The sequence below is a fragment of the Neofelis nebulosa genome, chromosome 4 (assembly GCF_028018385.1).
Source record: "Neofelis nebulosa isolate mNeoNeb1 chromosome 4, mNeoNeb1.pri, whole genome shotgun sequence".
In the NCBI taxonomy this organism is placed as follows: domain Eukaryota; kingdom Metazoa; phylum Chordata; class Mammalia; order Carnivora; family Felidae; genus Neofelis; species Neofelis nebulosa.
In genome coordinates, this window is record NC_080785.1 from 144,097,503 (window position 1) to 144,109,552 (window position 12,050).

At 49.8% G+C, this 12,050-nt stretch overlaps 1 protein-coding gene across 6 annotated transcripts in view; it reads right to left on the reverse strand.

Annotated features, from left to right (window-relative positions):
* Positions 1-11,631, reverse strand: part of FLNB (filamin B) — a 143,464-nt gene extending 131,833 nt beyond the window's left edge. For 3 of the 6 annotated variants that reach the window (XM_058726415.1, XM_058726414.1, XM_058726413.1), the window contains exon 1: positions 11,165-11,631. In XM_058726415.1, coding sequence (XP_058582398.1) covers positions 11,165-11,456 — 292 coding nt within the window. In that variant the 5' untranslated portion in view covers positions 11,457-11,631. The remainder of the gene's footprint in view (positions 1-11,164) is intronic. The other 3 variants (XM_058726418.1, XM_058726417.1, XM_058726416.1) reach the window with 1 other exon arrangement.
* Between the last annotated feature and the right edge of the window lie 419 nt (positions 11,632-12,050).

Consider the following 12,050-nt stretch of genomic DNA (forward strand, 5'->3'; position numbering starts at 1 on the left):
GTTGAGAAAATGTTTCAAAACACCAGCCATGCATATAATATTCATACTTCTAAAAGTTCCCAGATGGGCACAGGTGAACCAAGCTGCCCAACTACATTCTGTTCGGCTCATATTTGAGACATTTAAATTGCTAATAGAGCTGAGCAACTAAAAAGTCAATGAATTTCCACGCTGGGCTAACCATGAGAAGAGGGCATAATAGTTACCAAACATAATAACTATTATTAAGAGACCCTGGCAGTCCCAATAAAAGTTGGTCCTAAAAACTTTTAAGAGGCAGAAAGTAGATGAAACACCCCCACTCTGTGGTTGACCAAAACATATTTCTAGACCAAGGGAGACTTGCAAACCATGAGCCTCAACCAAGACCTCCAATTTTAATGCTGGCACAGCTCCGCGGTAATTTGAGGATGAGTCTTGTTACAACCATCAGTATGATCAGAATGATTTCACAAAACGTTTCCGGTCCAGTCTCGTTTTTCCCGAGAAAATGCAATCCCCTTTTCCCATTCTGATCAAAAGGCAGCCATTACCCAAAATTCCCTAAAAGTAGAAAAACATTTGTTAAGGTTTTTCACAACATGTGATATGGTTTTTTTCTTTGTATTTCTCTATGTTCTTGCAACTCTCTTACAATAAGCACAAATGCAACTCTTTTTTAAGCTTACTTACTTATTTTGAGAGAGAGAAAGAGTGCATGTGAGGGAGGGGCAGAGAGAGGGGGAGAGAGAATTCCAAGCAGGCTCCGCACTGTCAGCCCAGAGCCTGACACGGGGCCTGAACCATGAACCCTGAGATCATCACTTGAGCCAAAATCAAGAGTCAGATGCTTAGCCGACTGAGCCATCCAGGCACCCCCCAAAACAACATTTTAATATAAAAAAAAGTATTTAGAAGTGAATTCTGAAGACATGCTGATGATTTTCCTTTGAGGGTTAAAATTTCTCAGACAAGGGTTTGAATCATAGTCTGCCACATATTCAGTGGCTGATCTGGGGCATGCCTCAGTTTCCTCATCTGTATAATGGGGATTACAACAATAACTACATCCCACAGGATTGCAATTAGGCTTCATTTAGCTATCAGTGAAAAGCATTGATCACAATTTCTGGTATTGGTAGGGATTCAATATATATTCATTATTATTAATGAAGCTAGGCTACTATTACTATAGTGATTCTCAGTGGCTTCCATTTATATCCCTTTTCTAAGCCTCGCATGATCACTAGGAAAAGGCTTTATTCTCTAACAGTTGAAGCAAATCATTGACGTTCAGAGAATGACTATGAAGTGCTGAATTCTTTAAGTTCAGCATCACTGTCCCAAAAATGAGGTGTTCTACTGGGACCCTGGACCCCGAGGTCCACTGCACATAATTCCCACTTCACTACTGGCCCCAAAGGATAAGTATTTTGCATTTTCTGAAAGCAAGTCTCTTGCAAACCAATTAATGTATCAGATTTATTATTCAACCCATCTATGCCTGAAGCTGTGTATTTACCCGATAACTTACTTATTATGTTCCTACTAGGTGCCAAGCTCGGAGCCAAGGAGGTGAACACAGGATTCAACACCTGCCCCTGAATCAGCAGTCATGATCCAGTGGGAGAGCAAAACAGGCAAGTTAGGAGATCTATAGAGCTCAGGAAGCTATGAAATGGGGTGGGCATGGGATGAGTGGGGAGACGTGGGTGTCCAGGAGAGGGTCTCAAGCCCTCCCACCTCAGATGTGACTTCCCACAGATGTCAAACAAGAGTGCCAAGGGACAGGAGAGGTAATTGTGGTAAGGGATGCATGCCTGACAGGACACGTAATGTGACACCTGGATCATTTCCTATAAAGGACTCCCGGACAGGAGAGGTATTCCCCAGGTGCCAGCTTGCCTCCTTTGGTGCAGATAAGGAATGTGACATGCCACTGCCTGGGTGCTTGCAAGCCAAGATTCCTAAGGCTCCTCCTCTCAGAACAGACTGGGTGCTGCTCCTGGAGGGCTGGAAGCCCCACGGAGAGGCCCCTCATCCCACCAGCTAGACACCATTGGCCTTCCAGCCTCTGCCTCCGCTGACAAGGAGTCTTATAAACACAACCCAGAACCCTGCTAAGTTAACAGAACTGCCTAGTTACAAAGGCCTTTTCGGGCCTGGGCCCTAAGACCTCAGCACCTTTGGTCCCCTGGAGGGTGGCGCCTAGTACCCCACCCCCATCCCCAACCCCCTGCCTCCGGCCGGCTTTAAGCCACCAAGGGAACAATCACTTTGTTCTTGAAAAGAAACCCCAGGCCCAGCCATGCTCCTAACAGACCGCAGAATGCCAAATAATTCCCGTTTCCCTGGAATATCTGATAAATCACTTCAGGGAGGTACAGAGGAATCAGGGTGATTCACACAAGCAGTGCAGTACCAGCACGATAAGAACTTGATTATTTTCTTGGGGGCGGCAGGGGACATGAAGGAATCTGATTTTAGCAACCGAGAATCTTTTCAGACCCCAGCCTCCACGGGAGGCCTGCCTCTGCCTCGGTCACAAGCAGCGGGGGGCCGAAAGTAACACCATTCTTGTTTGTAGAAGGAAAGCTGACTGCTGCGTGCCTTTTTTAATCTTAAAATCTGAATTTATGGGCCGCAGCAAATTTACATATCCCTGCCACAAATCCCCACCCATTTCCCTATAGCTCAAAAGCCAAAATTCCACACTGTATTCTCGTTATATCTAAACGGAAATTCCAGAGAAGTTGTCTGGCATGGCAAAAGCTGACCAGCCTTATGAAAATACCCAGAAAGGTGACCCATTTAGTCAAAAGAGCTTTCAGATCTCCATGAGAAAAGGAATTCATGCCAGCATAAAGGGCCTTCAGAGAGGGAGAACAGGAGTGTTGTGTTAACGCCCAGACCTTGCAACAAACCAGCCCCTGCGATTTCTGGGGAAGGCTGAGCACTGAGTAGGCCTGCCAGACCGGCTTCCTTTCTTGGGAGTGCTGTAGGAGAAGCCCTTGGGGACACAAGTTCAGCTCTGGAGCAGCTTGGCGGAGCTACGCGACACAGCAAGGCTCCATGAAGATGAGCCAGGAGCTGCTGGCTTGGCATGGAAGCGGGCAGCGGCTTGTGCCAGGGCGGCCAGACTGATAAAGGCGAAATGCCAGCCAGGAAAGAAAGGTTCTGCTCAGCAGCAGGCACAACCCAACACACTCTCCCGCCAGTTAATGTTTAAAGGTGGCAGAAGGAAAGGATGGAGAGTGAGGTCATTTCGGAGAGGGCACGATTGTGCCAATGGTGACTGTCACCAAGGATCTCCCAGCACAGCGAGGTCTCCACAAACCCCACCACTCCCCACCCCCCCACCCCCGCAAGTGGTGTGCACCGTGAGCCCCACAGGAGTGCAACCAGGAGAAATTCCAGGGGCACCTCCTCCTCATCTCTGGCCTCTAGGCCTCACAAAGGAAGCCCTGCCTGGCTGCCCAAAGCAGCCTTCAGCGGGTCCCCACTGCAAACCTGCAGTGAAATCACTGCCCCTGGGAACCAAATAAAGGCAGAGGTGCCCCAGAACGGAAAAGAAGGCCCCAAAGCTCTACAGTACTGGAAGAGGCATGGCCAATGGGCCAAAAAAAAGTTCTGTTCTGTAGAAGAGAATTTCAATTTCACATTAATCAAGCTCAAGGAGCATTTCAAACAAAAAACAAAACAACAAAAAACAAACAAACAAACAAAAAAAGGACTGAACTAAAGCTGCATGAATTCTCTCACTACAGTGTATCTAGTTTAAGTATGAAACCAAACTTTGAGATGAAAAAAAAAAATACTTTGCAGTTTAATGCAGGCAAACATCATGCCTGGCATGTGAAGGGAGGCTGATTTGAGCCTCAGTTTTCTCACCTGTAAAGTGGAAATAAACACAAAGCCACTCACTTTGCAGGGTTCATAATGAGGATTAGAAGCAATTAAGGCAAGGTACTCAGGACATACTTAGCAGATGGCAGCCATAGGAAAATGTTAGATATTATGTGAGAGGATGCATGTGCACACCTCAACACTCAGTACACAAATGTCTTCATCCGTGTGCATCCTTGGAAAAGCCAAGGAATATGCAGGAGGAGGACAAGTGTCCTCCTTACCTATCCATTCTACCTATGCTAGGTTTTGATGATGGGGGAAAGGAGGAGGTCATATGTTCTGTCAAAATAATTCAGACCTATAATCTATAAAGTCAGTCCTGACTAAGTGAAAAACCAAACTGCTTTTTGCTTATATATAGTACAAGAAAATCTTAACCAAGGACATTCTACTGCACAGAGACTGGTCAAAAGGGGATCAGGGAAGGTAAAAGTTATGTTTGGGTGTAAGTAAACTCCCATCATTTTTTTTTTTTTTTATAACTCAACAGCTTGCAGAAGAGTTATGACAACTATCTACAACTTATCAAATGAATGTATTTAAGGCAACTGCTGTAAGGCTCTTGGAAGAAAGGTAGCAACTGCATGGATAGCACAGTATGTTTGGGGATGAAAAAAATCATGACACTAAGTGGACAGAATGAAAATACCCAACAGTTCCATCCTTTAGACCATGTATAACTACTCTCATGTACTGCTTTATCCTTTAGTATATAAAGAGAACCATTTGGTTTTCTAATCATCTTTCCCCAAAACTCTCTCCCTAGAACATGGACTCAATTTCCCAAGAAAAGTGAGCAAGGCACTTAAAAAATACAAGGCCACTTTCCAAGCCCCAGAAGGGGAAAGTGCTGTTGTTTATTATACAGTAACCCGAGCCAATCTGGTGATTATTGAACACGTTTAATGGATAACTAGATTTACAACAGTAATGAAGGATGGCTTCTAGTAGAATGTCATGAAAGGCAATTTTAATCATTTTAAGAGCAGGAAATAGCACCCATTTAGACTGAAATGACTCATTCCATTGGGTTTATTCATTTGGTTCAACGTGTTAGGGGAAAGGGACAGAATTATAGATCCACCTCCTTAGCTGAGGATAACCAAACATCAAAACTAAATGCAGAATAGCAACAACATGGGGGGCAGGGGGAGGTGAAATGCAGAAATACAAGCCCTCAGGGGGCCTCCAAATAGGGTATATGTACCACAAGTTGCGCAAGATAATTCATTAGAGCACAGGAAAAATCAGATTTTATATTTGGATTTGTCATCTAAAATGAAGGTAAGTGTTACTAATATTTAATATACAGACTGACAATAATATATGAATATAGCTTATAAATTTGCATACATGAGAAAGGGGCACATTAAAATTTTTTACTGGCAGGAATGACTGGAGTAACAGTCAAGAGGGCCCCAGATCAGATGATCCATTTCAAAATGCTGGGTTCACCTACCCTACACCAAGCATCCTCAAGGAAGATACCTGGCTGGCAGCCTCCTGCCTCAGAAGGCCCTTTGTGAGACAGCTCCTGTCACCTGTGCCACCCCTCTGACCTCCATGTGACAAACTCTGTGCCTCACTTGGCTAACTGTCTGTTCGCCTGCCTAATTCTAGTCAGGGTATAGGCCCCAGCTTAAAGGCCCTCCCTCCAGGGAGCCCTCCAGACTACCCATCCCAGCCTGAGGGAAGGTGCTCCTCTCCCCCACCACCCCCCCCCCCCCAGAGGGCTTGCCCTCTAGATCTTTACTACCTCCAGAGTGGCCTACCACCGCCACCAACAGTAGCAACTGGGAGGGGCTGGAAGTACAGAATCTCAACCTTCTCACCTGACCTACTGATCAGACCCACAGTTTTACCAAGGTCCCCAGGTGATTTTTGTGTGTGCCTGAAGGTTCGAGGACACTCTCTGGTTACTCCCTCCTCTGCATTGAGCAGTATAGGACGCAAGCTGGGGCCTTGACTCTCATTATCCCTCTGGCCCTAGCACCGGGCCTGGCCCAGAGTTGGTCATTCCTAGATTTACTGAATAAGGAAAGGAAGAAAGAAAGGATCTTAGGAGGCATCTGCATCAGAAGTTCCAAGCTGGGGGAAGGAAATATCTGACACACCAGATGACAGCAGTAGGACTGGCCAGAGGGTAGATGGAAAACAAGACAAAGTCCTAGACTTTAAGGGTTCAGAAGCATATTGATATTAATAATGATAATGCCAGCACTATGCTATAAACTTAGTCACATATAACGCTCTCAGCAACTAAGATAGGAACAACTATTCTCCATTTTACAAATGGGGAAACTGAGGCTCAGAAAGGTTAAGGCAGTGGACCAGAGTTGCACAGCTGTTAGGGAGCAGGGTGGGGCTTAGAATCCTGGCAATATAGCTTCAGACGCATGCCCTGAACCCTTCAGCTATATCTACGATAGCCTACTATGTGCTGACCCAGAGGCCATTTATGGAGAAAGCAGATGACATGGTACCCCCAGCTCTGAAACCACTGCAGCCAAGGCCCAAAGGCTCTGAGCCTGAGCGTCTGTTGCCCAAGGAGCAAGGCAGCCATCCTCAACTACCCGGTACACCCGCCCCAGCACAAAACCAGGTCCCGGCAAGGAGGGGAGGGGTAGTGCCCAGGAGACGTAATCTGGGTCCAGATAGAAGCCCTCCCTTCAGCACAGCCTCTCCAAGAACGAAGGCAGCTGCTGCCCGGCACTCTGGCTCTGCCGTTGCTGGAGGAGCTCCGCAGAGCCCAACTGCCATCTGGAAGTGATCTGGCCCAGAGATTCCCGCACGGGGTGAAAGGATGGAATGACCAGCCGCCCCAAGCTCCAGTCCAGGTCTCAGAAACAAAGCTGCTATGAATGGGCCTCAGAGGCAGCCACAACATAACCAGGGGTCCTCCCCTTCCAAGGAGGCCAGTCCACAGCCCTGTTATAGCAAGCAGCAGTGACACTAGCCAACCAAGCTGGACTCCCCAGTGTGGCCCTGATTTCAAACATCCTTTAGGCGTGCAAACCCTCCAGCATGGCTGTTGAGAACACTACTGGCCAGTACTTTATTTATTGAGTAAACACTCACACAGCACTTACTATGTGCTGTTCCAAACATTTTTTAAAATATTAACTTGTTTAATTTTTATAACAACCTTTTAAAGAAGGTAGTTATCATTCCCATTTTGGTGATAAGGAAACCAAGGCACCGAAGTTTCTTAACAACTACTTAGTGGCAAGTGGGATTTGAACCAAGAATCCTTGCTCTTAACTAAGGTAAGATCCACATCTCGCACTGTGTTACTTTGTTGCAAATGGCCCAGAACTTGTTAATTCTGACAAAGTAGGCAACTTTGCTACTTTTAAAGCATTCTCTACTACTTTCGCCTAAAAAGACACACTTGGCGTTTACCAGGTAGTTCAGGAAAGAATAGAATTCAGGATTACTGTATTTGTATGTTATTTGGGTGGGGGCAGGGCAACAGGAAGGAAAAGGGACTGAGTGCCATGGTGACCCACCACCCTGGAAACTCTGCCCGGTGACCCAAGGTCTTGGGAACACACACCCTGCCTGCTCTGGGGTGCTGGCCTGGCACAGGCACCTTAAGTAAACATTAGGGTCAGACCGCATCCTCTGAAAAGGAAAGAATTCCTTCTTCTAAAGGATCAAACCAAAACACACCACCCAAACTTCCAGGCAGCCTTGATTGTCATTCTTGGGCTGGGAGACCCCTTTTTCTCCAAATTGGCTAAGCCACCCAGCGTCAGAAAGGTTTTTGGAAAAACAAGTAAATAAAACTGCCAGCTCCTGGCAGGCAACTAGAATTATTTATGCTGAGGCCTCACTATGAACTGCCCAAGACAGACCAAGAAAATGAAGAAAATCTTCAACTTTTGGATGCAGGCTAGACTGGGCCCACCTTACAACAAATCACGAATGTGAATAAACAGCCAGAACTGTCTGTCCCTGAATTCTAGGCAGAAAAACCAGTCCTTTGGCAGCTTCTGACCATCTCATGTCTCAGAGCTGGGCGCCTGTATACAACTCTTATGATTCTCAACAATGTACATTGTTAGAAGTTATCCAAAGTATACAAAACCCTGTATCCATTCAAAGATACCTTCCCAGATTATGGACTAAAACACCATCCATTAAGTAGCAGGAAATACCACCACTGCCGCCACCACTCCCTGCCCCCCCCCCCCAAAAAAAACCCCAGTGAACACAGGGCAGCCATTCCCTCAACAAGTTCATCTTGATGCTAGATGCAAACTGATTCTGCTCACCTCCTGACGTGACACTCATCTCATGGGACCCTCATCCCAGTTCAGAGGATTCCTCCTCTCACCTAAAGCCTTGAGATTCCCTCTTTGCTCAAGACTTTGTTCAAGGCTCAAAGCGTGAGTGTCCAGCTGCTACCCCAACATCCCAGACTTGCAAAACCTGGTGTTTCCGGGGCTCTCCGGCTGGGGGAGAGGGGCTGTATTTCACTCATTTCTGACGCTGAAAAGCAGGTCAGTTAAGGGTCAGTTTCACAACTGGGTAGACCCAGCTTCCAGTCACCATTTAGTAGCGGGGTGATCTCCGCAAGTTACTTCACTCCTGTTTCCTCATCTTTAAGTGCAGATAATAATACTAACAACAACCACAGAAATAACAGCAATGACCATTTTCTAAGCACTTAGGCAGAACCAGGGCAAGCCTTGTACCCTCCCAGTGACTTGGTGAAGCAGATGGTTACATAGACAAGGAAACCAAACCTTGAGGATTCCAGGCGGTGATCAATGGGGCGATGAACAGAACACACAGAACACCTAGTGTGTCCCACCAAACTGGAGCCAGGGTCTTTGTCAGCACAATGCAACACAGCCTAAGCAGTGAATACTTGAACTGAAGTCCGAGCTGGACGGGACTTTCTTCTGAAGGGCCATTACCCAGAACAGCCCCGGGAGCAGGGAGAAGAGGCCTCAGGCATCACCCCCATGGGACTTCTGGCACTTGGCAAGTCTCCCTCCAGTCTTCAGAGGCTGGAAAACCTGTTTACTGTGAGATCTTTCTGGAGAGCAACTAGGCAGCCAATGATAGGAGTCATAAATGTGGTCACACTCTGACCCAGGAATGCCACTTGGGGGAATAGGATCCAAGAAATAATTTTAAAATAAAATGAAACAATGTAGTCTGTGGTGGGAACAGGTCCACAGCAAGAAGTTGCCAACAGCCCACAAGTCCACAACCAGAGAAGGGGAGGCTAATTGGGAATGTCAGGACAATGCTATGTCCTAGGTAGGTTCAGAAATGAAAATCATGAGGGTCAACAGGAAAATGTAAGGGGCCAGACAAAGTCTAGAATGAGACCCCCAAGTTCAGGGCAGTGACGGGAAGCCACGGCGGAGCCAGCACAGCCTCTGTAAACAGTTGGTAAATTAGGCAGTCCAGGATTTTCTGGTGCTGTGGTTTCATTTGTTTGTTTGTTTTGTTTTGCTTTTTTGAAGAGATTTCATGTCATGTTTGGATACTCCTGATTTACTTTAAGTTTCTTCGCCAATTTAATTAAACAAATACACATTTTTAAAACAAAGAAGAAGCGATCCCAGTTGAGCTCAGCCAGGCCTTGAGATTCCCCAGAAGGAAAGCTGGTTTCTGAAAAGGGGAGAGTTCCAGGATAATTCTGGGGCTCTCCTTCCACAGCTGTAGGAGATGGGACCCCAAAAAAGAGGCAGCCTGTTACACAGCTCTGCAGAGAAGCCACCCTTGATGGGGTGGCTGCCTGGGCCCAGGAAGCAGGAAGCGGCCCTACCTGCCAGGGCAGGTGTGGGGGAAGGGGAGGGAGAGGACAGAGGAGACTCAGCCTAGAGGGAACCCCTTTTGCTCTGGAGAAAGTCCCAGCAGCCACACCCACCCCATGCAGCCCATCACCCACCACCCTCTCCTCCTATCACAGGAGTCACTATAAGGCCTGGCTTTCTCTGGAAGAGACCCCAGACCCAGGCCTGGGCCAGCTCCTCCAGCAAGAGCCTCACCTGGCAGAACACACACACACACACACACACACACACACACACACACACTATGGGTGCACACACTTTCTCTGCCCATCCACGCTGTGTACACACTACATCCTCTGTACACATAAAAGTGCACACACGCACCCACATAACTACACGCCCCTTCCCCCTACAGTCACAGCCCAGGCCCTCAGCAGCCTTGTGGCTTTCCTGGAAGCTTTCAACTACCCCAGGTCCTGGCAGGGACCTGACCCTCATTCTCTCTTCCTAGCGGAGGGGAGCGGAACCTGACAACAACTCCCTCCCCCTTCTCAGGAAGACCCTGGTGTGGGGAAGGCTAGGAAAGGAAGGCAAAGTCTCCTTTCATTGTACCCGTTTCCCTTCCATTCTCAGCGAGACTCTTCCTACTTCCAAGACCTTGGGCAAGTCGATTAACTCTCTGGACCCCCCTCCTTGTCTGTAAAGTAGGTCTAAGAACACCCCAACTCCCAGCTTGTGTAAGGACTGAGAACTTGGAAGGCTGCTGGCACACAGCGTGCACAAGTTTGGGCTCTCCCTACAAAACAGTAGTTACTATACCACTACTGTCCCTAAATGATCACTTCGGCGGCAGAGCTGGCTCACCCCAAGGCACCCAGCCAGAGCTGAGCTGGGAGCAGAGGGAGAGAGGAGGACACACACACCCCCACCCGCAGCTCCCCTTCCCACCTCGGGGCCCACACCCAAGCCAGAGACGGCGGGGGAGGGTAACAGGTCGCCGTCCCCACCTGAGCGGAGAGGCCCCAGGCTCGGAGAACTGTCCCTCCCCAAGTCTCCCACCAGGCGTCAGAGCCACCGCCCGTTCGTCAGCCGCTGAGCGCACCAGCCTGGGCGCAGCGGGGCGAGCGTTTTGGGGAACATCTGAGTGGGGCCCCACTTCTATGGACCGTGGACCAGAGGTTTCCAGCTCCCCCTCAGGGGCACCGCGGGTGCGGAAAACATGCCACAGCCCCAGCTCTCCCCGTGCAGCCCCAACCCAAGCCCAGGATCCACAGCCCCCCAAGGACGCACAGCGAGGCCATCACACAAAGTCCTAGCCCAGGAAAAGGCACTGGGAAGGAGACCTAGGTCTCCTGCGTCCCCTCTCCCGGGAGGACAACGCACCCCGCTTCAGCGCCCACACCCAGCCCGCGGCTGCTGGGCGCGGTGGGGGCGCGCGGCAGGGGGACCCAGGCTTCCCCCGGCGCACGCGCGGGGGCGGGAGGGTACACCTCGGCGCCCGGCTGGGCCAGGGCACTCACCGATGGACACGAGCTTGATGCTCTCACGGTCCAGGAACTCGAGGGCCACGGACACGTTCTCCAGCTGCATCTGGCGGAAGGTGGGCCGCTGGTGGTACTTGCGGTACATGCGTTTCTGGCTGAGCACCTCGAGCAGCGCGATGAGCCGCAGCCCATCGCTCAGGTCGGTCTGCAGGTTCCCGATGCGTTTGTTCACACACTTGAGGTGCTCGTTGCACCAACGCGTGAAGGTGTTCTGCTGGATCTTCTTCCACGGCGCGTCCTCCGCCAGGTCCTTCTCAGTTACCGGCATCCTGGCGGCGGGGAGAGCGCAAAGCGCAGCGACTGCCCGGGACTGGCGTCGGGAGGCCCAAGGGCCGGGGGAGCGAGAACCGAAGCGGAGCGGGAGCGGGGCTCGAACTCGCTGCTACTAGAGCCGCGGCCGGGACTGCTCTGCAGCCGCCTGCCCCTCGCCGCGCGAGGCGTCTGGACCCGCGCCTGCGCACTGAGCCGACCCGCCCTCGAGGCCCCGCCCCGTCCCAACCCCTCGGCGGGCGTTCCCGGACTACGCTCGCCCCCTGCGGTCCCAAACGTGCACTGCACCCCACGGCCGGCAAGGTGTCCAGGGACCCCGTGCTCGGTGCTCACTACCTAGGCGAAAAGGAAGCCAGTGGGGAGACATTGGCTTAAGAAGAAGGTCACCGGAGTAAGGGGCGTTCAGGATGGGCGGGAGCGGCGGCGTGGGCCATGAGAGAGGGGAGTGCGGGGAGTAAGTAGTACTTGATCCACGTATAGGTTCGGTAAGGTTCAATAAAGGTTTTTATTGACCTTCTGCTGTGTGCCAGACAAAAGTGTTAGGCACTGGAGGACACGGAGAAGGAATGGACACTTTACTATTTGTATCAGT